The sequence below is a fragment of the Ursus americanus genome, chromosome 2 (assembly GCF_024610735.1).
Source record: "Ursus americanus isolate L20-20 chromosome 2, mUrsAme1.1.p, whole genome shotgun sequence".
NCBI lineage: Eukaryota > Metazoa > Chordata > Mammalia > Carnivora > Ursidae > Ursus > Ursus americanus.
Window position 1 is genome coordinate 55,673,000 of NC_142128.1, and position 19,922 is coordinate 55,692,921.

At 34.8% G+C, this 19,922-nt stretch overlaps 1 protein-coding gene across 1 annotated transcript in view; it reads left to right on the forward strand.

Moving 5' to 3' along the window:
- USH2A (usherin) overlaps window positions 1–19,922 on the forward strand; it is a 676,006-nt gene that overhangs the window by 496,470 nt on the left and 159,614 nt on the right. Inside the window, exons 48-49 of the mRNA XM_045809720.2 lie at window positions 1,039–1,207; window positions 13,971–14,192. Coding sequence (XP_045665676.2) covers window positions 1,039–1,207; window positions 13,971–14,192 — 391 coding nt within the window. The remainder of the gene's footprint in view (window positions 1–1,038; window positions 1,208–13,970; window positions 14,193–19,922) is intronic.

The window sequence follows — 19,922 nt, forward strand, 5'->3', positions numbered from 1 at the left end:
ATTACAGTTGGTTTAGCGTGGCTACCTGAGAAACTGCAGGGGTATACTTTGAATTTAGGAGCCCTATTTCTTTGTTCTTTGAAAATTTTTGGAAAATGAAGTACTACACTAGAGGTGCTTTTGAAGACTTAGTCCCTGTTCTACCACCTTATACGGAGCTTGATTCACAAGCTGGTGCAAACAGGAAATAGCAATGTGCAAAATGGAAAAAGAGTAACACCTCTAAGCAGTGGTTGATTTTGCCTGCCACAGGAAGCTTCTATCTAATTAACGTGACTTATGCCAAGTGTAGGTTCTGAAGCTACATTTCAGTAACTATTTAGCATTCGATTTTTTATATATACAGAGTGTCAGTCTCTCAGACCTCAAGTGAGCATGCAAATAATTATTTGATTGTTCAAGCACATAATTTCTTCTACAGCTCCTGGAAAAAAACACATTGTTAAAAGGGCTTTTCAAAATTAATTTCCATATAAATTTCTTTTTTTAAAATACGGTGGCCTATGACATATACATATATATGTATGATACATATATATGGAAATGTTAGACTCTGTTGAGATTGCCTTGTCTGAAGATTGGGTTCATAAATAAGTGATCATATAAATTATAAGGAAAATGCTATTTATTAAAAAAAAGAAAGACCAATAAGAGATAGGTTTCCATAAATGTGTTTTCAAATTAAACAGTGATTAAAATAAAAACATATATATGAAGGCATTTTTTCATTTACAATTCTAAACTTTCTTTACATTGGGAGCACTGACATTCAAAAGAGAATTCATATTTATAGAACGTGATAACAGAGCACAAAGCATGATTGAAGTCTAAAAAAGTCTACATTGTATCAAATAGCATATATAGAATTTAAATGATGTTGGGAAAATGCATTTTTCAAACTTTTGAATTTTTATCAATAATATACCACATTTGGTCTCAGGTCACGGCCTATTAGAATATAATTGTATCACATGAGATATGACGGTATAGTACTTTTAATTAAACTGATATTTCCTTAACCCCAATTCCCACCTTCAGGTTTGTTGTAGTGGAGTTCTCTATGACCCCCAGCCTGGGCACCACTGCTGTGAAGAGAAGTATATCCCGTTCGTTTTGAATTCAACTGCGGTTTGTTGTGGCGGCCGCATACGAGAGGCTCAACCAAACCATCACTGTTGCTCTGGGTATTACACTAGAATTCTACCAGGTGAGGATCATTTCGAGGTGTGCTCAGTGTTGGGGAGCAAGAATTCCTGTCCTCTTCAAGGTCCTTCTCGCTGGACTAAAATCAAATTGACAGGTGACAGATTAACAGGAGAAAATCAAATAATACTGTGCCTATGAGGAATCCACACAGACATGGAAATTCCAAAGACAGTCAGGCAAAATGAGGTCTATATGTCACTCTGAACTAAGGGGATGGGGGTAGGGATCTGGGACATCAGAGGAAAGGAATGTACTTCACAGGAGCGATAAGAAGAAAAGCAGGTGTTTGATAATTAGATGTTTGCCCTGCCATACAGATGGGTCACTCAGATAAAATTTATCTCTACTAATAATCTTTATTCTGGGAAAAACCTCCAATATGGATTCCTCTATGTAGTTAAAGGAGGGGCAAAATTTCTCTTCAGCCTGCATGGTCTCAATTGCCTTTAGCTCAAAATAATCTTCATGCCAGAGTGTCCCATCTTGGGTGGCTGCCCTTGGCCCTTTCATCAGTAATCTGGGAACCTGAAAAAGCTAACACATGACTCATGCCCGTCAACTATCTCAAGCACCTCCTCAACAAAAATTTAATGACTAACACATAACCAATGGCCTGCTTTAAATATCATTTCTTCTTTGGGCTTTGTTGAAATCTAAGCGAGACTAAGTACTAAAGGAGAAGGAAAACAAGGGACTTAGGATATCTACCACATAAGGAAATATATCAAGACCTGGTAACTCCCTTTATTTTGTGACTTTATTTCATTCACATGGCTAAATATTTTCAGCATAAAGTTCTGTGAATTTCCAAGTGTTCCACTCCATGAAGCCATTCTTCATTTCCTCCATTTCTATTCTGGACTATGCATGCATTGTCCCTGGATGGATTAGAAACACAAATTCCATTTATCTGAGACTAGTTTACTGTCAGGCTATGTAGGGCAGAAAGAGGGTTGCTGCAAAGAAGAGCAAACAGGGATTTTTCCCACCTCACCCTTTTTCCCCCTTGTATCAGCTGACTGGATAAGCACTGTCCCAATTTCAACCACACAAAACAATGTCCAGTGAATGTAATTGAAAATAAAGATAATAACAGATGATATTTATAAAACACTAAATCTCTGGCAGGCTCTGTTATAAAGGTTTTACATATGATACCTTGTGTACTTTTCACAACTGTAGGAGATTGGTATTTTATCTAAAATTTATAAATAAGGAAACAGATTCAGAAAGGATCAGTAACATAACCAGATTCAGAAACATGAGAGTGGAAGATCTGAAAAGCAAATCTCAGCATGTCTTTCCAAAATCCATGCTCAACTCTACTTACTTTTTTTTTTTTTTTTGATTCTGTTATTTGCTTTATTACTTTTATTACTTTTCCCAAGTTTTTATTTAAATTCCAGTTAATTAACATATTAGTTTCAGGTATAGAATTTAGTGATTCATCACTTACATCTAATACCTGGTGCTCGTCACAAGTGCCCTCCTTAATACCCATCACCCATTTAACTCATGCTCCCATCCACTTCCCCTCCAGCAACCTTCAGTTTGTTCTCTACAGTTAAGAATCTGTGTCCCCTGATGTTTAAAGCAGCATTATCAACAATAGCCTAATTATGGAAAGGACCCAAATGTCCATTGACTGTTGAATAGATAAGGAAGATGTGGTATATAGAATATTATTTAGCAATCAAAAAGAATGAAATCTTGCCATTTGCAACACCGTGGATAGAGCCAGAGAGTAATATACTAAGCAAAATAAGCCAGTCTGAGAGAAAGAGACAAATACCATATGATTTCACTTATATGTAGAATCTAAGAAACAAAACAATAGGGGAAAAAAAGTGAAAGGTAAATATTTACTCTGAACCAAAATATGTTAATATGTGTTAACATAGTTTTTAAGGTGACTATTTCAGACTTCTAAACATCTTCATTACCACTACCGGCAGTTACTATTTATGCTGGAAAAGCCATTGATAACACAGATTTTTTTTTTTCCTACCACCTAAGTTTAATACGTATGTCTTCAGAATACAGAAAACAGATATGGGACAAAGAGAAGAAAGCTAAGTGTTCAGATGCCCAAGAAAAGCTGAATGCTCTGAGATACCTAGTTTAATAGGGAATTTATGCCAAACGTCCAGTTAATTCAGGTTATTGTTCAGTGTATCTTTTGTTTGGCATAAATATGTTTATCCCAGGTATGTGAAAGGAGAAATCTCTTTTGCAAAAATGCTAGAGCAAAAAGGGAAGGTGAAATAATTAAATATATGCAAGTTTATTCAAGGCAGAGACTCTCTTTCTACTCTTCATAATTTTTCCTTAATACTAATAGTCAAATCTGTCTTTAAAGCATTGCTGTTATTTCTTATTCTCTTGCAAAAATACTTTCATAATTGAATAACTCTTTTTTTTTAAAAGATTTTATTTATTCATTTGACAGAGATAGAGACAGCCAGCAAGAGAGGGAACACAAGCAGGGGGAGTGGGAGAGGAAGAAACAGGCTCATAGGGAGGAGCCTGATGTGGGGCTCGATCCCGTAACGCCGGGATCACGCCCTGAGCCGAAGGCAGACGCTTTAACCGCTGTGCCACCCAGGCGCCCCCATAATTGAATAACTCTTAATCAACTAGATTTTCCAAGTAAGAAAACACATGGTGATGGAAATAAGGATTCTGTAGAAAAGGGTTAACTTTATCCCGGAAATTGTCATGTTAGCAACTAATCAAACTGCCAAATGCTTTACTCTCGCAAAGTAGTTTGCACTTTGGGAGTTTTCTACTACATTTCCTATCTTCTCTCCCCTGCAAAACGTTGCCCTGAAAAATAGAATTAAATAGATGAGATGGGCATGTTCTGTTGTTCTTCTTTCCTATTGTTCAGACCAATGGACCAGACCAGGCTTTTCTCTACTTCTAACATAGAACTAAATAATACTGGTTTTATCCCCAAGTTACATTAAAATTTTTGATGTTATGATTTGCAGCGAACTGTTCAAACTCTGAGAAAATATTCTCTGTCCCTTAACATTGATGAAAAATACTTGGTTGTATCCGTCATGGCTATTAACTCTTAGATTTGCCTTTCATCTTTCTCAATCCTAACACAAAGTGTCAGATTTCAAATTAATAAAACAATCTACTTAAAAAAAAATTCCAGGGTGCCTGGGTTGTGGGATCAGGCCCTGCACTGGGCTCCAAGCTCAGCACCAAAGTCTGCTTAAGACTCTCTCCCTCTTCCTTGGCTCCTCCCTGCCCTTGTGCTCTCTCCCTCGCTCTTTCTAAAAAGTAAATTAATTAATTAATTAATTAAAATCCAAATAAAATTTAACTCTTTTTTCTGAAAATAAAATAAGCCACGGAAGTCCAAAAGTCATTTGTTGACATTGTACAAAACTTTTTAATACGTCATTTTTGAAACAAGAGTTTTCAAAACCTTCATGATCTGCACATGACACATGCTCACTCAAACCTCAAACATTTTAATAACTTCCAAACTGTTGAGCATGGCCCATATTTGGATTCCTTTTAAGTAGTTCATTTTTCACAGTATTAGAATGCCTATCATGGTGTCAAAGAAAAAAAATACAATCTCATGGGATAATCAAAGAGAGTGTTGTGCTGCAATCATTTATCTCAATGTACCTAAATGAGGAGATTATATTGTGACCTCTATCCTCAACCGATGGTCTTTGTTAACTACTTTAACACTGTTTACATCTAGAAAGCATAGTGACCCCAAACTATCTTGTATCTAAATGCAATTAAAATTCAATCAGTACTCTGTCAATTCAACGCTAAGATGTATATAGGCATTTTGATATTTATAGATAAGTCTGAAATATTGGTTAATAATATTTACTTCATATTTTTCTCACAACTTTCCGTTATAGCACCCTACAATAAAGAGTGGCAGAGGAAAGAATCCTTATTCCACTCCCCTTTTTTATAAATATGCTAATGACCTCAAGCTAAATGTTAATGTGGGTCATTCTTTGATAAGAATAACAATTAACTGTGAAGACTGCATGGTAGCTTTTAGAGAGAAAACATTTTCAAGCCTGTCGTGAAATAGATTCATTTTGAGAGGTTAATGAGAAGGTGACTGATCCTTGTATCTTATGTCTAATAGACCTTTTTTGAGGGGAAAAAATCAGTTTTGCTTCTCATTGATATAATCCACATCTCTTTTTATAAAGCCTTTTTCTTCTGTCAGTAACTGAATAAGAAAATATCTAAACCAATTAATATTTGTTGTCCTCAAAACTGACTTTTAAAAAAATGTTGGTTTTCCCCAGTATATAGATAGATAGATAGATAGATAGATAGATAGATAGATAGATAGATAGATAGATGTGTACACTACGTTTCTTCTAAGCCCACTGTTGTCCTAAATGATATTTAATTAACTGGTGCTGCCCCTCTTCCATATAGTATGTTATGTTAAAGAAAGTTTGCCAAGAAGAGACATTGCTGTCTGGCTGTGGCAACCACATTTGAGACCAAGTTTGAAAATCCCTTTACCCAGAGGAATGTAACAAGTACAATAACTTTACTGTTCACAGTAAGCTTATTCCTCCTTCATTGGCCTGTAGTAGAATCATCACGAGAAATTTAGAATTTTCTTCTGCTTATACATACCATGTTATAGGATCCTTTCAAAGACCATCAACTAAGCCTACTGTCCCCTGCATTCCAGGAATTCATACCTTGAGAGAAAACTGATTATGCCTTGTCCCACTCCTTGGTATTTTCCATAGAGAAATGAAAACTTGTGTTTACACAAAAACTGCTCGCAAATGTTTATAGCAGTTCTACTCATAATTGCCAAAAGCCACAAATAACTCAAATGTCCCTCAGTGGGTAAATGAGCAAATTGTGGTATATCCACACAAAGGAATACTATCCAGCAATCAAAAGGAACAAACTATTAATTAATCCCAAAAAGATTCTATGCTGAGTGAAAGAAGCCAATCTCAAAAAGTTACATCCTGGGAGATTCCATTTATATGACACATGCAAAGGACAAGCTGTGGTGATGGGGAACGAATCTGTGGTTGCCAAGGGTGATAGGTGGGAGGAGAGTGTGACTCTGAGAGAATACCATGGAGTTTTGGGGGGTGATGAAACTCCTTTGTATCCTAATTGTATTTTTACATCAAAATTCATAGAATTAAGCATCCCAAAAAAGGTCAATTTTAAATGGATGGTATTTTTTTAAATAAAAAAAAAATTAAGTTATATGCCTCCTTAGAATTCTATTTCTATTCTACAAATAGGAAAAGTAAGACATAGGAACAAGATCAAGTCACTCCATTAGTGGAGATTGAAATTTGTATGATTAAAAATTAGATTGAGCCATTAGAGATACTGTGTTATATATGTGATGTGATGACTTCATACATGTAACTTAATATGCTTTTCTGGTATATTGGTAGAGCCAAAAGAAATAAAATTTATCTCCATTAAAATTACATTGAAAATTCCCATTAAAAAAAAAGCAAGCGAAAATGTTCCAGTTAAAGACTAAGCTCATTATTTCAGGTAATAATGTATATGATCATATTCTAATACAAAAACCCCAAATTCTGTACAGGGTTTTCCTGTTTGATGCTGAGTAACTAGTGGATAAAAATGATGGGCTTTGGAGTCAAACTCCCTGGCTTCACATCTCATTTCTTTCACTTATTAGTAGTTTGACCTTCATTAAGTTACTTAAACTAAGTAATACGATTGGGAAACTAATGTCTCTGATTTCACTGACTTCTAGAATTAGAACCCCTAAAGCTTCCATGTGCAAATAGAAGGAAAGGTTTATAGTAATTGGGGAGCATAAGAGTACACGGAGTTAAAAGGCACCCTGTAGGCGACAGAAGATAGTCTCTTATGAATTATTCTAGAGCAAAGACTCATGTGTGTCCACTTTCATCAGTTTCTATTAAAGGGCAATTGGTTCATAAAAGCTAGGAATCAAATGTCTAGTGGACATTGAGATCCTATGAGCCTAGGGATCCTCATTGATTCTTGTTGATTCTAAGAGACCAAGCAATCCTTTATCTAAGCTGACTTCCAGCAATTGACTGGGGAAGTCACAAATAGCTTCCAACCTTTAAAGAGAAAGAGAGTTTCTATTTTGCATGACATCACAGTCTCAAATCTAGACCCCAGGAAATGTGCTTTGTTCTGAAAACACAGATGCTTGGAAACTGTCATTTCTGTGCTACCACTGTCAACAAATACAGAGAATCAATTTGTCAAGCTTTCTCAGGAACATAACGGAAGATCATCCACACATTGTGTAAGTGTGGAGTTTCAAAGAGGAAATCAAGTATCGTCAGTATATTAGTTTCCGAGGGCTCCTGTAACAAATTACCAGAAACGGTGGCTTAAAACAATACAGTTTTATTATCTGCCATTTCTCATGGTCAGAAGTTCCAAATGGGTCTCACTGGGCCAGAAGCAGTGTGTCAGCCAGGCTGTCTTCCCTTCTGTAGGAGAGAATCCTTCTTACCTTTCCACCTTCCAGAGGCTGCCCACATTCCTTGCCTAGGGGCCTCCTTCCATCATCCAGCCTTGCAATGGCAGTCAAACCTTCCTCACATAGCATTATCGAACTCAATTCCATTTGCTATTTTAATCCCCTTTTGCCATATAGCATAACATATTCACAGGTTCCAGAGATTAGTACATGGACATCTTTGGGAGGTCATATTCTGCTTACCACACTAATGCTATGGTGAAATAATTATGAGAATTCAAGTGGCGTTTCTACTTGGGGCATAACTATCCCAATTGAATAAAAAAAAGATATTAGGAGTCTGAGTATAAGAGTATATGAAAAACTGCTGAGCATAGATCTATTACCTAAATTAAGCAGCTGTCTCAGGGATTGGAGAGAGAATGGTATTAGGTTGGGAACTACAGGAAGTGAGGAAGCACAGTCTTCTTAATGGCCCTTAAATCTTGGACAAAGTGGTGTACAAGTCATTTAGTTTTTGGATAGAATGAATAAGATATTGTAAGAGTTACTATATGGAATAACAAGTCTTTTCTGGAGTTACGTGGGTACAATGGACCTGATTTTCTGGAATAACCACCATTTTTTAGTGAATTTTTAGCCAGTTTCAAGAAGGACATAGTCAGATTTATAAAGACTTTTAAGGGGTTGGCCTCCTCTATGAATCCCTTGCCCCAGTGGCTCTTGAAGACAGATTCAAGGTCTGAAATGTAGATCATGACGTCATCAGGTATGAGATAGTCAGTCTGTGCCATCATCAAATTATAGGCTGGGGATTCGGCTGGGAGTTCCAGAAAGAGGCTTTGAATCCACATTTAGCACTAGCATCCCATGTACAAAGTGGATCTCCTCCCATCAAATGCACCAGAGTGGAAAAAATATGAAGTTAGCAAAAAAGTGTGTTGATTAAAGAAAAGACAAAGACAAAGGGAGAGTTTGAAAGGTATTTGAAATGTCTGTTTCTGAAACAGTTTGGTTAGTCCTAGGAAGGAATGATAGAAACATAGTAGAATTTATGGTAGGTAATGTAGCCCCAATACCAATTAGATAAGAAAACTTCATTGTCTACAACCTCATGAAAAGCTCTTTTTTGTGTTAAAGGTAGTTATGGATGGACCAGAGCAGGTACTTTCACAGAGAGAGGTTCTTATGTCAATGTTTGTCCTTTTCTTCTTTTGATTCTTTCTAGCTAAAGTAGAACAAATGTTCTTCCAATGTCCCTTTTCCTTATAATAATGACAGTCATCTTTGTGTAGACTAGACATAGATATGTCCTTGTTTTTGACTTTACTTAATTGCCCAATCTGAAAAGCTATTAATTTGATCTATTTTTTTCCTTTTTTCTGAGCCAAAGTATCTTCCAAGTGCTCAGCAAGTTCTTATAATTTAAAGAGAAGGCATAGTCTACTATCTTATCTTCTTCTTTTTTTTTATTTAATGTTTTTTTTATTATATTATGTCAGTCACCATACAGTACATCCCTGGTTTCTGATGTAAAGTTTGATGATTCATTAGTTGCGTATAACACCCAGTGCACCATGCAATACGTGCCCTCCTTACTACCCATCACCAGTCTATCCCATTCCCCCACCCCTCTCCCCTCTGAAGCCCTCAGTTTGTACTATCTTATCTTCTGATCTGAGAAATTATCAAATCTTGACTTCCATTGAAAGCAGAGTATTCCTAGTGGTAGCTAAGTGGTCTCTGAGACTAGGCATGGAATTATGTTTCCCGACTGTTTACAGAACTGGACTTTTTTTCATTGTATTAAAGTATACATAACAAAATTGATAATTTTAACCATTTTTAGGTGCATAGTTCAGTAGTGCTGAATACATTTGCATGGTTGTGCAATCATCACCAGCACCATTTCCAGAATATTTTTCTCTTCCCAAACTGAAACTCTGTACCCATTAAACATTAACTCCCTATTGTCCCTTAGTCTTAGGCCCTGACAATCACCATTCTAGTTTCTGTCTCTATGAATTTGACTACTCTAGGTACCTCATATAAGTAGAATCATATAATATTTATCATTTTGTGATTAGTTTCCTTCACTTAATATGTTTTGAAGGCTCATCTATGTTCTAACATGTGTCAAAATTTCTTTTGTCTTTTAGACTGAATAACATTCCATAGTATGTATATACCACATTTTGTTTGTCCATTCATCTGCTGATGAGTATTTGGGTCATTTCCACCTTATGACTATTGTGAATAATACTGCTATGAACATTCGTGTACAAATATCTGTTCAAGTCCTGCTTTGCATTTTTTTAGCTTTCTACTCAGAAGTGAAATTCCTGGATCATATGGAAATTCTATGTGAAATTTTTTGAGGAGATGCCATAGTGTTTTTCACAGAAGCTGTACTATATTATATTCCCAACAGTGATGTGCAAGTTTATTATGTGCAAAAGTCCCAATTTCTGTAATTCCTTGCTAACATATTATTTTCTGTTTATTTATAATAGGTATTCTTCTGATTATAAAGTGGTATCTCACAATGATTTTGATATGCATTTTCTTAATAATTAGCAATATTCAATATCTTTCCATATGATTAGTGGCCATCTGTATATCTTCTTTGGAGAAATATCTATATGATTCTTTTAGCCATTTTTTAATGGGTTGTTTCTGTTTTCATTGTTGAGTTGTAAGAGTTCTTTAGAAATTTTGAATATTAGTCCCTTATCAGTTATATAATTTACAAATATTTTCTCCCGTGGTTTGCCTTTTTATAGAGTCAACAGAGTCTTTTGAAGCATAACACTTTTAAATTTTGATGAAGTATGACAAATCTCTTTTTCTTTTGTTGTCTTGTACTTTGATGTCATAACCAATAAATTATTGTCAAATCCAATGTCATGAAGATTTACCCTTACGTTTCTTTTAAGAATTTTATAGTTTTAACTTTTACATTTAGGTCTTTGGTCCATGTTGAATTAATTTTTGTATATGGTATAAGGTAAGAGTTCAACTTCATTCTTTTGCTTGTGGATATATACTTTTCCCAGCACCATTTGTTGAAAAGATGGTCGTTTCATCGTTGAATGGTCTTAACACCCTTGTTGAAAATCATTTGGTCATTTTTTAAAGTTTCATTTCTGGGCTCTCTGTTCTATTCCATTGGTCTGTATGTCTGTCTTTGTACTGGGACCACACCGTTTTGATTGTCAATTGTGTCTTTGTAGTATTGATTGTATCTTTATAGTAAGTTTTGAAATGAGGAAGTGTGAGACCTCCAACTTTGTTCTTTTTCAAGATTGTTTTGACTATTTGGGGTCCCTTGAGATTCCTTTGCAACTTGGAGATAGATTTTCTATTTATGCAAAAAAATATTGTTGGGATTTTGATAGAGATTGCATTGAATCTGTAGATTGGTAGTATTGACATCTTAACAATATCATCTTCTGATCCATGAACATGGGATATCTAATTTATTTGTGTCTTCTTTAATTTCTTTCATCAACTTTTTGTAGTTTTCAGTGTTTAAGTCTTCCACCTTCTTGGTTAAGCTTATTCTTAATATTTTTTAAACTACTGATGGTATTGCTTTTTTAAAAAATTTCCTCTTCAGATTGTCATGCTTAATGTATAGAAACACAACTAATTTTTACATGTTGGTTTTGTATTCTGCAACTTTGTTGAATTCTTTTATTAATTTTGACAGGTTTTTTGGAGCAATCTTTAAGGTTTTCTACATATAAGATTGCATTCCTGTGAACAGAGATAATTTTATTTCTTCTTTTTCATTTGGGATGTTCTTCATTTCTTTTTCTTGTCTAATTGCTCTGGCTATAAATCCCAATATTATGTTGAATAGAAGTGGCAAAAGTTGACAGCCTTGTCTTCCTGATCTTAGGGGAAAAGCTCTCACTGTTGATTATAATGTTAGCTGTGGATTTTTCATACATGCCCTTTATTGTGTTACGGCAGTTTCTTTCTGTCCCTAGTTTTTTTAATGTTTTTATAATAGAGTGGTGTTGAATTTTGTCAAGTGCTTTTCCTACATCATTTGAGGTAATCATGTGTTTTTCTTTATTCATTCTGTTAATATGGTATATCGCAGTGACTTTCATATGTTCATAAGGGTAAATCTTCATGACATTGGATTTGACAATAATTTATTGGTTATGACATCAAAGTACAAGACAACAAAAGAAAAATAGATTTGTCGTACTTCATCAAAATTTAAAAGTGTTATGCTTCAAACGACAGGACAATAGGCAACATAGCATTACCTCTAACTTACCACATATGTATGTGAGTAGACGCATGTTTATACATCTTTAATGCAAAGAGTCATCTTTGCATGCTTTCTGGGGGTAAATCTCACTTGGTTATGTTGTATAATCATTTAAATGTGCTCTTGAATTCAGTTTGTTAGCATTTTGTTAGGATTTGTACATAAAGTCTCATAAAGGATATTGGTCTGAGGTTTTTGTTTTGTTTTTTTCTTAAAATGTCTTGTCTGGTTTTGATACTAGGGCAAAGCTGACCTCATAAATTTTGTTAGGAAGTATTTATTCCTCATCAGATTTTTAGAAGAGTTTGAGAAGGATTAGTACCAATTCTTCAAATCTTTGTTAAAATTCACCAGTGAAGCCATCTGGTCCAGAGTCTTTCTTTGTTGGGAGGTTTCTAATAAGTGATTCAATCTTGTTAATAGTTATAGGTCTATTCAAAATTTCTATTTCTTCATGATTCAGTCTTCTATGTTGTATGTTTCCAGTAATTTGTACATTTCATCTACTAGGATGGATTTTTTATCAATGAATATGGACAAGAAAGACTTCAATGATACCTGCAAAGAGTTCTTGTCCTATTTTTATATTATTTACATATGTACCCATAGATAAATATTGCCCCATATTTTTAATATCATTTTGGTAAGCAATTCGTCTTGTTTACTAACCAAGTTTTGGCATATCTCAACCTCACACGTAGATAAACGAATTGATAGAGATCAGGAAGTCCAGGACTATAAATTCCTAAGGCAATCCTAAATTTTTTAGTGAACTTGAGCCTTCCTTTTCTGAAAAAGGTTTGGCAAGTCATTAACTAGATTATGTAAATCTTATCTGGACCATGGTTTAGAGCTATAAGATCTGCCAGAGGCTGGTCAATATGCTCACAGACCTTATAAGATAAAATGAAGGAATACTGTCCAGGGAGAAAGATTCATTTTAAAGGGGGAAGTGAAGAGAAGAGGCTCTGTTGAAGATGCAGGAAAAAGAAGAGGAAGGCAAGAAGGAGGAGAGAGTCAAAGTCCAAGGGTTCAGAAAGGAGGTCAACTGAGGGGTGGGTTATGAGCTAGAGAGAAGTACAGTTTTAATTTTAGATCTACCAAGTTGTTAGTAATCCTTTCCAAAGTATCCTTAAAAGATAAAATTTAATTTTTTAGTCTTTAGAGTTGTCCTGTCTTTTAGAGTGTATTCAAACCCCCCCAAAATGGTGCCTATTGATATTTATAAAATTTAAACTCTTTGATACCAAGGCACCAGGCAAAAGACTATCTTATTCTTGTTTCAAATTTCAATATCATGTACAGGGGGAGTGTGGGTGCAACTACATTAGTGAAATTCAGTGTCTACCACAGCCCAGCAAAGTACAAATGTGATAACTTGAATATAGTATTTTTATCTCCTCTTTTAATTGACCTTCACATTGAAAGTATTTTGTTTGCTTAAATGTGTATAATTTGGTTTAAAAAATATAATCTAAGCAATGCAAATTTTATGTTAATTTCTGAATCCATCCCACTTTCCAGAAAAAAAAATATATATATATAGCATATATATATATATATATATATATATATATACTGTACAGTATATTACATACTGTAGTGTGTATATATATATATATATATATATATATATATATATATATATACTACATAGATAGAAAAGTATTCTTAGGCAAACTTTCTTGTAATGTTACTTAATCATGTTACCAGACGTGATGTGCTTATTTCTTAGGGGCGAGTGAGGAAATAGGCAACATAGCATTACCTCTAATTTACCACATATGTATGTGAGTAGACGCATGTTTATACATCTTTAATGCAAAAATTTTAAAGTTGTATTGAAATTTAGCAACTCCAAAATGACAGCATTCTTTCTAGTAGTTCTGTCAACCAGTTGGCATCTGCAAGATGATTGTGATAAAATTTCATTGTGAGTCAAAGCATATTTTTTTAACTCATGCAATGATTGTTATTGTCCTAAATTGACAGGTGAAGTATGTTGTCCAGATGAACAGCACAATCGGGTTTCCACTGGCATCGGTGACTCCTGCTGTGGCAGAATGCCTTACTCCACCTCAGGAAACCAGATTTGCTGTGCTGGGAGGCTTCATGATGGCTATGGCCAGCAGTGCTGTGGTGGACAGATTGTGAGCATAGATTTAGAATGCTGTGGTGGAGAAGAAGAGGGCATGGCATACAGCCGCCTTCCAGGTAAGGAGCCCTTGTCTACCTTTCAGTAGGTGGAAAATCTGAGAAACAGGGTTGAGAAACTTGCCCTAGATACAAAGCAAATAAGGAATGAAAGCTCATGTTAATTATATCTAATGCAAAATTTAAGTACATATCGTATCACAAATAAAAATGTAATTTCACATTTTTTATGTTCATGTGATGCACTTCATTAAAACGGATGAAAACCCTTTACTCTTGATAAGTGTCATATCCACCATAAACAAAAACAAAAACACATGTGAATGCATTGGTTCTGGATCAAGAGAATATTTCCTAGCAAATTTTCTAGCAATTGCTAACAGTACACAAAATTATTATTGATGACATTATGCCAATTCTTTTGCTCCATTATTCTTTTGTAGTTATTAAATTATCACTAATTTTAAAAGCAATCATTATCATTGGTGGTGTACTTACTATCAACCAGGTACTATGCCCAATGTTTTATACATTATTACCTCAGTTAGTCTTTTTTTCAATTAATCTTTATAACTATCTTACTAGATAGGTTCTATTATTATCTACATTTTAAAAATGAGGAAACTGAGGCACAGAGATTAGACCGTGTCCAAGATCAGATCGTAGTCAGATACAGATTTTGCAGTGCCTGAAAGTTATACAATTTGGGGGACTCTATTTAAGGAAAGAAAATAAAATGATTAAGATAAGACAAAATATAAAAATAATATTTACTTAGAAGGGGAAAATAAATTATAAAAATTACAAATCGAAAAAAGGAAATCTAGCAAATCCCACAAACATAAAAATAGTATGTTTGGATTCTATAACTTCTGACATCCCTCTTTTCTCCCCCTGACACGTTTAACTTATATCCTTGATCACCTCTTCATGGGACAATGGCTTTGTACCATTTACCTCTAGAAAGATAATTCATTCTTTCCTGTCACATGATTAATCAAAACATTTTTAGTTATTTCAAGTTTAGAAAAGTGGCTTTAAGCTTCAAAACTTATCATTGTAATATTATGTAAATGTTTAGTATTATCGTAAAATTTGGAGAAATATCTACTAAGGATCTTTCTAAGATTTAAGAGCATTTTAAATTTTCTTGTCTTAAGGTGATTTGCAGTAACTTGTCTTAAATATTTGTTGAATTGACAACATCATTAACCAGTTTTTCATGGGTATCCTTATTATATAATTGATTTTGAGTTGTATGTTATCATGATGTCACTATTTTATCTGTACATCAGCAAAAGTATAAATTTTTCCAATGTATTTATGAGTTACCTCTCTTCATAATTTGTAATAATTTATGCTTCAATCTTAGATCCATCATTTCCTTTTAATAGTTTACTACCTTTGTTATGATCTAAAATTTATTTTGTTATAATTCTTTTCTAGATGTCAGAATATTTCAGTTGATTCTGTTGTCCAGTTTTACAGCTTTTGTTTCATATTCCATTAATTTTTTCTGATCTTTCTCTTTCTTTAAAGCTTCCATTTACATGCATCCAAATTAGGAGTCTGTAATTTCTCATATCCCTTATCTTCCCAAATTGCAGTTAAAATGGCCTGTTCAAGTCTTAATGACTTTTTTATAGAAGTGACAGAAGTCATATAAACATAGCTACTTAACCCAAACTAAATATTTTCCCAAATCAACTTCCTCTTAGTTAGATTTTAAAAATGAACATGGTCACTCTCCTATTTTAATCAATACAAGAACACATAAGACAGAAGGCAAGTTAAAGGGGCAAGAGACAGAAGCTATAACAAATTGTAGTTAAATATTATACATTGCTAGTTTTATAAAAAATATGTAATGGTGCCTACCTCGGAAGGGGCTCATGTAAGTAAAGGGCCCTGAAACTCAAGCTTCATCAGCTTCAGGGTAAATTTGCTCATGTATCTAGCAAGTGTTGGAACTCCGGCCCCTCTCCGAGCATGATTTCAGGACATCATTATATCTTGATGCAGATGAACTATGAATTCCCTATTGTTTTTCTATAATTTCTTCTTTTTTAAAAAGCCATCAAAGTATTACCCATAACATCAGTAATAATTATTTAAATTATTTTAGTGTTATTGTTAAATACCATATTTTTGTACATATTCTCCTCTATGTAAAGTTCTGATGAAAACTGCTAAGAAGAACACTTCAAGAACAAAACTAATCAATGAAAACAATTATAAAAGTATTAATGCTAGGGGTGCCTGAATCTTGTGCCTTAACAAGAATCCTAGACTCTCAGTATTTTCATAGCCCTTAAATAAGTAAGAGGTGATTAATTATATTATTCACAACCAAATTTCAGTAGTCCCAGTATGGAAAATATTTGTCTCCTTCTTTGAGCCAAAAAATACCTGATTTCTAGTTTTTCATTTTTTCTTTCGACAACCATCAGGTGTGTTTCCAAGGCATTTACTATTCTATGAAGTTATAAATCACCCATCTGGATCCACACTATATCCATGTATGCATTCTTTTTTAATCCAACCTGGTAGGACAAATTTAGAGGAAGATTTTAGTATGTATACTGTCAAAACATTTGATAGTCCACTGTCTTTTGTTGATCTGCATCAACTGTCCAGAAAATAGTGGTGATGGATAGTTGTCCTATAGACAACAGAATTAGGTTTCAATTAGGATACTACCATTAACACCCAAAATTTAAGGATTACCTCCAGTACATGGCACAGGATACCTGGATCTTCATTCAGTATAAGGTAAAAAGAAAGTCGACTTTGCCAGGTAAAACCAAGAAACAAAAACAAAAACTAACTTGCCAAGGTCTTCGAAAATGAATGATGCATTAAATTATATGATACACCAGAGTCCAGTGTAGACACATAGTCCTTTCAGAAAATTTCCCCATGAATTGTAGCCTTAAGAAGTTAGAGTTCTAAGATAACTGAAGTCTAGTCAGGGAATCCAGCCTGGTCAAGGGTCTCCTAGACACTGCTTATTGACTGAAAGATATACACGATGGTCAGGAGACAAGATACAACTATGCTAAAAAGTAAACAATATTCTATGTTCACTATTTGTGAAGCAGAGTTCTATGTACTTCATACACATCAACACATTTATAACGCACTTAAACCTCACAACAACCCTATAAGGTAAGTACTAATCTTCTCTCAATTTTCGAGATGAGGAAACAGATGCACTTCTCACAAAAGTGAGACACTGTCCCCAGATCACATAGCTAGCAAGTGGCTGCATTACTTCAGGTAACATTAATTGCTATTATAAATGAACCCCCAAATTTGTAAAGGGGGTTTACTTTTTCTTATATAATAACATGGAGATATGAACCTATCTGTAGGTCAGCTCTCTTTCCTAGTTATGAGCTACCTGTTGGACTGCCAGATTCTACAGTCGCCTGGGGTGTATCCATTTCTGCAGCCAGAAGGGGAAAGGAGCATGGAATAACGTATGTGTGAGCTTTTTATTTGCTAGGTCTAGGAAAAGCAAATATTTAAATTAACATTTCACTGACTACAACTCAGCTATCTGTCGACACCTAAATGCAAGGGAGGCTGGGAGATTTGTCTGTGAATTCTTGCCACTGTGGCTAAGAAGGGATTCTGACTCCAACCAAATGGTGACAGAGTCCATGCTCTTAACTTCTTTGATCGTTCTAATAGTTGGAGAAGCATTGGATACTCTCCAACCCAAGCCATATCAATGTTTGTCAGGTCTACTGAGCAGGGCCAGTATAATAAACTACCAAGCAGCAAACATTTTCTGGAAGACTGGAAAAAAAGAGGCATTATAAACCCTGCCCTTTGACTGCACACCTAATGTATGCCAAAGTTAGAAGACAGGGTACCACATATGAGGGTTAAGTCCTGAGACAGTGACTTTTAAAGAATGACCTGGGGCTTCTAAGAGTCTTAGAAAGACATTTGCAGGTGGTCTGTGAGATCAAAATGATTTTCATAATAATACTAACCTATTATATGCCTTTTTAAATCTCATTCTCATGAATATACAGTGGAGTTTTTCAGTTTGCATGGCATGTGACGTTGCAACAATTGAATGCAGAAGCGGGTATGAGAAGTTAATTCCTTCTAGAAAGCCAGACATTAGAGAGGCTTGCAAAAATACAAAACAATGTCATTCTTCTCACTTACTTTTCTCAGTTTGGAAAATGCATTTATTTTTCATAAATATTTATGTTAACATGATATATATTTACCATTTTAAATGAATTAATAAATACATATTTCAAAATTTTTGTTTTAGGCTCTAACCCAATATTTATCCACAGATATAACCCACATAAACAAAAGCTATTTGGAGTCCTCAATTATTTGTAAAAATTAAGGGGGTCCTAAGACCAAACTTTGTGAATCACTGCTTTAAGGCATGGTAATCATGAGTACTAGAAAATCATGGTACTTAGTTAGTTATCCTGTGCTATCATTAACCAGTTGAGTATATCCTCTTTTAGATGAGTACCTAAAAATATATCCCTTATAGACAGAACAATGGATGCCAGTTCAGGGGGATGCAAAAGCATTACCCCCTGCATACCATAATGAGTCAGAGTTTTAACATAACAGCAAAAATGTCTCATTTTAGCATCTCTGTTCATTTGTTGCTTTTTTTTAGTCAATTGCCATACTCCTTCATTTGATTAAAATGTATTGTATAGTGGCTATCCTCAATACACTATTCTTGGTGCTTTGCCATTATAAAAATGGCTAAGATTCCATTTTTATCCTTAAGGACTTATAACCTAGTCAAGGAGGAAATTACCTATAAAGTTAAACACAGTCCATAAAAGAGGGATGAACACAAGTATATTCCTAAGACTGAGAGATCACTCCAGCCAAAGTGATAGAAAAAGCTAAACCATTGGATTGGAACCTCAAATAATGGGTAGGATTTTGAGATGTGTAGATGGAAGAAGGACATTTCAGCTTAAGGGCATAGCTTGAGCTAAAGTGTGAAATTGGCATCTGTGAAGCATGTCCAAGTAGTAGTGAGCAGTTCGGTTTGTTGGAGGGATCCACCGTGTGCAAGGAGATAGAGGGAGCTATGTCTGAGTAGGCAAAAGCATCTGACCATTATTCAGTAATCAAGGAAGGGTCAATGTGATGATAAGAACTGTGACGTAAGGTGATAAATTAGATTTTGGTGGCAAAATGAATGTAAAAAAAAAGGAAAAATAAGTCAGAACACTACTGCCAAAAAGTGAAATGTACCCGTTTTAAGAAATGAAGCAGAGGTAACTGTCCACTGGGACAATGGTTCCTAATCTTTCGGGGGCCATACGCTCCCTTAAGAATCTTTCGAAAGTTACAAAGCCTCACTGCAAATACCAGTACATAGAATATACACAGAAATTTGCCTGCAATTTCATACACCCCTGAAGTCCATCTGTGGGCCCCAACATAACTTCTTATTGACTTCACTGTGATTTTCCACGCTTGTCAAATATTTCTTAAGCAAATTACAACATTACTTAGCTCCTGTGACTCAAGATCTGCTCTAGAGTTTCTCACCACATTCTGCAGTTCTGCCAAGGCTGGTAATCATGGTGGACGGAAGGAATGATACTTCTAAAAAGGAAAAAAAAATCTCTTTTTATTCTCTTGACCTTCCTGCAGGTTTCAGTGAAAATAGACACATTCCACCTGTCTTTTTCCTTTCTCTGCTGCTGCTCCCTCCTGTCGCCCCTAATGACTGTGACCTCAATGACCTTCCAGAATATCCATATGGCCCTTTTTCTC